Below are 7500 nucleotides of genomic sequence, written 5' to 3' on the forward strand. Positions count from 1 at the left end.
ATCCCTGCCCAGAAACAGACTCTCTCCGGCGGATAGAGACCATGGCCGTGTCTCCCGCACGGCCCGTAGCCCGCCGCCCGGGTCCTCTTCGGGGAGCTATGTGTCGGGGAGGCCCCCTTGAGCTCCACGCTGCTGTGTGAGTGTTGCATGATGGGAAGTGTATTCTCCAGGTGTTTATATTGCAGTCCTGCAGTTGTCGTTGTTGCTGCAGTTGTTATGAATGGTCCATCTGTACGTCTGCTCCGTCCCGACTCTCAGCAGATATGACTCTCGACTGCTGAGAGCTGGTCCTCCCCTCCACACACACACACACACACACACACACACACACACACACACACACACACACACACACAGGGACAACAGTTCACATTACAAACACTGCGCTGACTGGTACGCCCCCCCCCACCCTCTTTTACTCTCTCTCCCCCTCTGTCTCTCTCCCCCTCTCTCTGTCTCTCTCCCCCTCTCTCTCCCTCTCTCTCTCCCTCCCCCTCTCTCTCCTCCCCCCCCCCTCTCACTCTCCTCCCCCCCTCTCTCTCCCTCCCAGTTTTGTTCATTCATTTCTACCGACCTCCGTAGATAAAGTGGTGTGTCTGTGTGTGTGTGTGTGTGGTGATTTGAACAAGGTAGTACTCCAAACCAAGGAGGCCAGGGAAGTGGAGAGGAGAGGAGAAGAGAAGAGAGAGGCGATGAAGAGAGCTAGAAGCAGAGAAGAGGAGTAGAAGAAGAGGTGCGGAAGGAGAGGAGAGGAGGAGAGCAGGAGAGGTTGTGTAAGGTAGTTCCTCCCAGTCTGTCATACTGGGCCATCAGTCATATTGTAGCCCTCTCCCCTCTCCATACATCATGTAGATAGTATGCAGACCCAGCCCATGTGATTCTGCTGTCACTGCCTGTTAATCGCTAGCAGATGAGCTGGACTGAGTGTTTCTGTTACTGGGTGGGACTGTTTGAGCCTGTGTGTTTGTGTGTGTGTGTGTGTGCGTGCGTTTGTGTCTCCCCTATAGGACGTGCACATGCTCCGTGATGATGTCATCCTGATCCTGAACCCAGAGACCCTCAGCTGTACCGCAGTGCCCGTGAGCAGGGCAGCAGAGCTCTGCTTCAGGCCAGGTGTTACAGCCATGTGTGTGTGTGTGTGTGTGTGTGTGTGTGTGTGTGTGTGGGGGGGAGGTCACGGCCCGTTGGTGTGACCTTTGACCCCTCCCTCATGCAGGGTTGTCCAGTCCTGGGAAGACAACACGACGGCCCGTCAATCTCTCTCCCCATCACAGCACAATGCTACGATGCTAATGCTACACAGTGAACCAGGTCTTGTTGGGGCGTCGCCCACTCCAACCCCCCCCCCCCCCCCCCCCCCCCCCCCCGGTCTGACACGGGCCTTTTGGAGGACAGGAGCCACCAGTCTGTAGTTTGAATCCCTGTCTACTACCTGTAATTCCTTCTCTGTGTCTCTGTCTCTCTCTCCCTCTCTCCCTCTCTCTCTCTCTCTCTCTCTCTCTCTCTCTCTCTCTCTCTCTCAAAGAGTGTGACAGGAAACGTACATCTGTGTTGCCAAAGCACGAACAAAGTGAAATAAGAATCAACAGTGAGATGAAAACATCTGGCCGGCTGCTGGGTGGGGCCCTCTCTCCTTCTCTCCTCTCCTCTGTCCTATCCCCTCTCCTCTCTCCTTCTCTCCTCTGTCCTATCCCCTCTCCTCTCTCCTTCCTCTCCTCCTCTCCTTCCCCCCCTTTCTCCTCTCCTCCTCTCCTCCCCCCCTTTCTCCTCTCCTCCTCTCTCTCCTCCTCTCCCCCCCTTTCTCCTCTCCTCCCCTCCTCTCTCCCCTCTCTTCCTCTCCTCCCCTCTGTCCTCCTGTCCTTTTCTCCCCTTTCTCCTCTCTCCCCCTTTCTCCTCTCCTTTCCGCCCATTTCTCCTCTCTCCCCTCTCCTCATCTCCCCTCCCCTCCTCTCCTCCTCTCTCCCCCTTTCTCCTCTCTCCTCCCTCCTCCTCTCCTCCTCTCTCCCCCTTTCTCCTCTCTCCTCCCTCCTCCTCTCCTCCTCTCTCCTGGCCGGCTGGCTGGTTGCGTCACCCCAGGGAGGCTGGGTGTGGCCCCGCCCAGCGACAGCATCTGCAGCCCTTCCGTGGGATGGACGTGTTTCATATGGTCACCGTGGGAACGGCCTGGGAGGAGACCTCTAACGTGGCGTCTCCTCTGGTGCTTACGCATGATCTGAGGGAGAGGGGAGAGAGGGGGGGGAGAGAGAGAGATAGAGGGGGGGAGAGAAAGGGGGGGAGGAGAGAGAGAGAGAGAGAGAGAGAGGGGGGGGGGGGAGAAAGCGAGGGGGGGAAGGGGGAGAGAGAGAGGGGGGGGAGGAGGAGAGAGGGGGAGAGAGAGGGGAGGAGAGGGGGAGAGAGAGTGAGAGAGGGGGAGAGAGAGAGAGAGAGCGGTGGGGGGGAGAGAGAGGGGGGAAGGGAGGGAGAGACAGAGAGAGAAAGAGAGAGATATGGGGGGGAGAGAGAGATGGGGGGGGGGGGGGGGGGGAGAGAGAGAGCGAGAGAGAGGGGGGGGCTGTCCCCAAGAGGAGGCCGAGGAGGTGGATGAGGGAGGGGGAGAACAAGGAGAGAGCGAGAGAGGGGGACCCCACCCTAAATGCCAGCAGAAGGGGATTTCTAAATTACATCCAGAACTTACACAGGCCCCCTGGTCACATGACTCCCCCTGGTCACATGACTCCCCCTGGTCACATGACTTACCCTGGTCACAGGCCCTCCCTCTGGTCACGTGACTCTCCTAGTGGGTTCTCGTGCAGCATCTTCTTATCTCCATGACAACAGGGGTTCAGAGGGTAAAGGTCTCGACCAGAGACCACCCAGAGGTCGAGGGTCATCTCTAGGAGGTCCAGACAGCATGACAGAGCGTTAATAACAGAACATCAGTTGGAGCTGATATTAGCTGATGGGTGGAGCGGTGTTATAAGGCCCAGGACCCAGGAGTGGGTCAGTACAGGTGAGCCAGGAGTGGGTCAGTACAGGTGAGCCAGGGAGCTGGACCATGTGGAGGAGGAAGCACTCCCTTCAACCTCTCCATTTCTCCCTGCAGACACACTGCCCCCTGTCGGGCAGGACATGCTAGTGCAAGGAGCTACGGTGACTAGGAGCTACGGTGACTAGGAGCCAGCGAGACTAGGAGCTAGGAGCCAGAGAGACCAAGAGCTAGGGACCAAGAGCTAGGGACCAGAGAGACCAAGAGCTAGGAGCTACAGACTCTTAGCTAGGAATTAGAGAGACTAGGAGCTAGAGAGACTAGGAGCTGGAGAGACTAGGAGCTAGTAGGCAGAAAGACTAGGAGCTAGGGAGACGAGGTCTTTATGAGGAGACTTCGGCCGGTTTGTCTTCTGAAGAACACACTGTTGGCTTGGGACAAACCACACATGTACACAAAGCTTATTCAAAGCCCGAAATAACATTACTCTCATTTTTATTTTGTTTTATTTTATGTTTCAGGGCCAAAGTTCTTGTCTCCAGCTGCAGCGGGTCACATGACCTGAATCATTGTATTCAAACACGGCAGAAGTCCTCAGACACCGGGCGGCTCAGAGCGGAAAACTGGTCTGTCAGACCAGATTGACCCAGACAAGACCAGACCAGACCAGCCCAGACTAGACCAGACTAGACCAGACTAGACCAGACTAGACGATCAGACCAGACATGCCCGGACGGAGGTCCTCAAGGATTCATCTCAAACCTTCAGGCCAAGGACAGCGAGTGGATCCCCGATGTCCCTGAAGACCTTCTCAGGACATCGAGTAGATCCCAGATGTGAGTTGTCCCTTAAGACCTGCCCAGGGACAGCGAAAGGATCCCAGATGTCCCTGAAGACCTTCCCAGGGCAGCAAATGGATCCCAGACGTCCCTGAAGACCTGCCCCAGGACAGCGAATGGATCCCAGATGTCCATGAAGACCTGCACCAGGACAGCGAATGGATCCCAGATGTCCCTGAAGACCTGCCCCAGGACAGCGAGTGGATCCCAGATGTCAGGTGTTGTCGGTGAACACCTGGCCCAGGACAGCGAGTCGAGCGCTGAACGGCTGCACGGGGCAGGAGAGCAGGGGGGCGGCCTTACGCTCCCCGGGTTTTAGAGCGATGCTCTCCGATTGGCTCTCCGCTGCCTCGGGGGTCTCCGATTGGCTGTGGGTGGCGGGCGGGGGCTTTGATTGGCTGAGCAGGATGTCCCTCAGCTCCCGCCTCTCGCGGGCGTGGCGGCTACAGCAGTGCAGCGCCGCGGGGTCCAGGGGGTGGGCCTCCGTGTTGAAGACGTACCCCCCCGCCCCGAGCACACACCCCCCGTCCTCCCCGCCCACCTCCCAGTCCTCCCCCGCGCCGTGCAGGAAGTGGGCGGGGTCAAAGAGCAGGTACAGGTACTTGATGGTCTCGGCCAAGAAGAAGGACTCCATCCGGTTGTCCAGCTTGTGGTCGCGCAGATCCTTCACCTACACACACACACACACACACACACACACACACACACACACACACACACACACACACACACACACACACACACACACACACACACACACACACACACACACACACACACACACACACACACACACACACACACACACAGGTAGGGAGACAGACAGGTAGTGAGACAGACAGGTTGACAGGTAGCGAGGCAGACAGGTACAGAGACAGACAGGTAGATAGAGAGAGACAGACAGGTAGACAGACAGACAGACAGGTAGAGGAACAGGTCTTACACTAGCGTATCCACAGGGGGTTTTGGCGATCTTCTCGATGGACTCGATGGCGTCCAGACCGAACTGCAGGTAGACGTGATCACCTGTCGCCCGGAACAGGTACATGGCACTCTCTATCAGCTCTGGAACACACACACACACACACACACACACACACACACACGTTACCGACACACATTCCACACAAAAGGTACACACACGTTACACAAACGTACACACACATGTACAGACCTGGCCGGAGCGGGTAGCCCTCCCGTTTGTCGACTGTGTATCCCTGGGTGATGCTGTAGAACTCTGGCAGTCCTCCAAACTGCCTCCACACCGAGTAGTAGTTCTGGAAGGTCCTGATGGCACCGTCCAGGTCCCCCACCAGGGACTAACGCACACACAGTTTATATCTGTTAGTTAATGTGTGCGTGGTCGTTCGTGTCGGCGGGTGTGTGCCTGTGTCTGTGCCAGTGTTTGTGTGTCTCTGTGCGGGCCTGTGTGTGTACCTGCAGGCCGGGCCAGAAGGCCTCCAGGGACTGGAAGATGGGCATGGTGACGGTGCCCTTGTGCATCTGGACCCACAGGTACCAGTCATCGAACCGGGTGTAGTTCTGGATGGCCCGGTCGTACTCTACACACACACACACACACACACACACACACACACGCACACGCACACGCACACGCACACAGTTATTACACAAGGAGGGGTCGGGCTTAGGGTCACGATTAAAGGGGAGCTATTATGCTTTTTCGACTTTTATGACCTATAAACGTTGTTATAATGATTTATAGTCATGTTTAACCATACTAAAGTGTCAAATAATGACGTACATGCATTTCAACGTATAGTATGGGTTGGCTGTGCAGAGCGCTAAACACTCGGGACAACGTCTGCGATTCACTTTTCCGGGAAGTCATCTACGTAGAGGCACTCCTGCCGCGCCCCCATAGGCCCGATCAAATCTGCCTGCGCCCGCGCTTCAAGGAAGGTAACCAATCACAACGGAGTTGGGTTGGCAGGAGGGGGGCGAGGGGGCGGAGAAGGACGAAACCGAGCGTTGACAGAGAAGGCTGAAAGCGCCCAGATGAGAGGAAGAGTTTCCCGAAAATCTACATCGTTTTTTGTGTATGGTTAAACATGACTATCAAACATTATAACAACGTTTATAGGTCATAAAAGTCGAAAAGCATAATAGGACCCCTTTAAGGTCACTGACAGAGTCATGGTTAATGTCAGGGGTCAAGGTCAGGGGCTGGGGTCAGGGTTAAGTTTCAGACTTGGGGTCAGACTTAGGGTCAGGTTCAGGGTTAAGGATGAGGTTCAGGGTTAGGGGCTGGGGTCAGGTTCTGGTTCAGGGGTCAGGGGTCAGGCTGTACCCAGGAACATGTTGAGCAGCCCCTGGTCCTGTAGCAGGATGGAGCCCTTCACCAGGTACTCCAGGTAGGAGTCCACCCCCGCCCCGATGCCCGTGTCCTGGGCCACCCACTTCCTGCTCTGCACGTCGATGTGGTTCCCCACCTGGACACACACACACACACACACACACACACACACACACACACACACACACACACACACACACACACACACACACACACACACACACACACACACACACACACACACACACACACACACACACACACACACACCCCATTAGTGGAGACAGACATAAAGTAAAGACAGACAGGTAGTAGAGAGACAGACGGTAAGTAAAGACATACAGGCAGTAGACAGACAGACAGTAAGTATGACAGACAGACAGGCACTAGGCCTACCTCTGAGCGGGTGTCCCAGAGGGCCAGTAGACAGACTGACAGACAGACAAGCAGACAGACAGACGGGTAGTAGGCAGGCAGAGAGACGGTACCAGGCCTATCTCTGAGCGGGTGTCCCAGAGGGCCAGCAGGGCGTGTCTGGCGGCGGTCTCGAACTGGGGGTCCCCCGTCAGCCGGCTCAGGGCGGCGAACTCCAGGATGAAGGTCCCCACGCCGGCCGTGCAGGTGACTGGGGTCTCCGAGGGGCTCACCCCCCGCGCCAGGTTCACCGTCCCGTAGGGCATCCCGCTGGACGTCTGGAACGCTGAGCAACACCCACCCCCCCGGGTTAGGACCGCACCACTAAACACCCAATACTCAGAACCTAACACCACTCAGCCCCACCAGGCAGCTGCAGCTGGTACATAACCACTGACCGGCAGACAGACAGGTAACACACAGACAGACAGGTAACAGACAACAGACAGGCAGGTAACAGGCAGACAGACAGGTAACAGACAGACAGACAGGCAACAGACAGACAGCAGACAGACAGGTAACAGACAGACAGACAGGTAACCAACAACCAACAGGCCGGTTATAGGCAGACAGCCAGGCAACAGACAGACATACAGAGAGACAGTATACAGACAGCAGACAGACAGGTAAAATACATACAGACAGACAGGCAACAGACAGACAGCAGACAGACAGGTAACACACAGACAGACAGGTAACAGACAGGCAGACAGACAGGTTACAGGCAGACAGATAGGTAACACACAGACAGACAGGTAACAGACAGGCAGACAGACAGGTTACAGGCAGACAGACAGGTAACCAACAACCAACAGGCCGGTTACAGGCAGACAGCCAGGCAACAGACAGACATACAGAGAGACAGTTTACAGACAGCAGACAGACAGGTAACAGACAGCAGACAGACGGGTTGCAGGCAGACGGGCAGGTAACAGACAGACAGACGGGTAACAGACAGCAGACAG

At 56.2% G+C, this 7500-nt stretch overlaps 2 protein-coding genes across 4 annotated transcripts in view; both read right to left on the reverse strand.

The window, feature by feature from the left end:
* The window catches only part of LOC132463143 (peptidase inhibitor 16-like), an 11801-nt gene extending 11495 nt beyond the window's left edge, over window positions 1–306 (reverse strand). Inside the window, exon 1 of the mRNA XM_060059090.1 lies at window positions 1–306. This exon is cut by the window's left edge and continues 127 nt beyond it. Within this exon, the coding sequence (XP_059915073.1) occupies window positions 1–149 (149 nt within the window). The 5' untranslated portion in view covers window positions 150–306.
* A 3152-nt stretch (window positions 307–3458) lies between these two features.
* The window catches only part of edem2 (ER degradation enhancer, mannosidase alpha-like 2), an 8023-nt gene continuing 3981 nt past the window's right edge, over window positions 3459–7500 (reverse strand). The window contains exons 6-12 of one of the 3 annotated variants that reach the window (XM_060059010.1): window positions 6610–6821; window positions 6116–6257; window positions 5242–5366; window positions 4979–5123; window positions 4748–4869; window positions 3988–4474; window positions 3459–3820 (exon numbers count right to left, since the gene is read on the reverse strand). In XM_060059010.1, the coding sequence (XP_059914993.1) occupies window positions 4019–4474; window positions 4748–4869; window positions 4979–5123; window positions 5242–5366; window positions 6116–6257; window positions 6610–6821 (1202 nt within the window). In that variant the 3' untranslated portion in view covers window positions 3459–3820; window positions 3988–4018. Of the gene's footprint in view, window positions 3821–3936; window positions 4475–4747; window positions 4870–4978; window positions 5124–5241; window positions 5367–6115; window positions 6258–6609; window positions 6822–7500 lie in introns of those variants that run through there. The other 2 variants (XM_060059000.1, XM_060058992.1) reach the window with 2 other exon arrangements.

The sequence above is a fragment of the Gadus macrocephalus genome, chromosome 1, assembly GCF_031168955.1.
Source record: "Gadus macrocephalus chromosome 1, ASM3116895v1".
Lineage (NCBI taxonomy): Eukaryota > Metazoa > Chordata > Actinopteri > Gadiformes > Gadidae > Gadus > Gadus macrocephalus.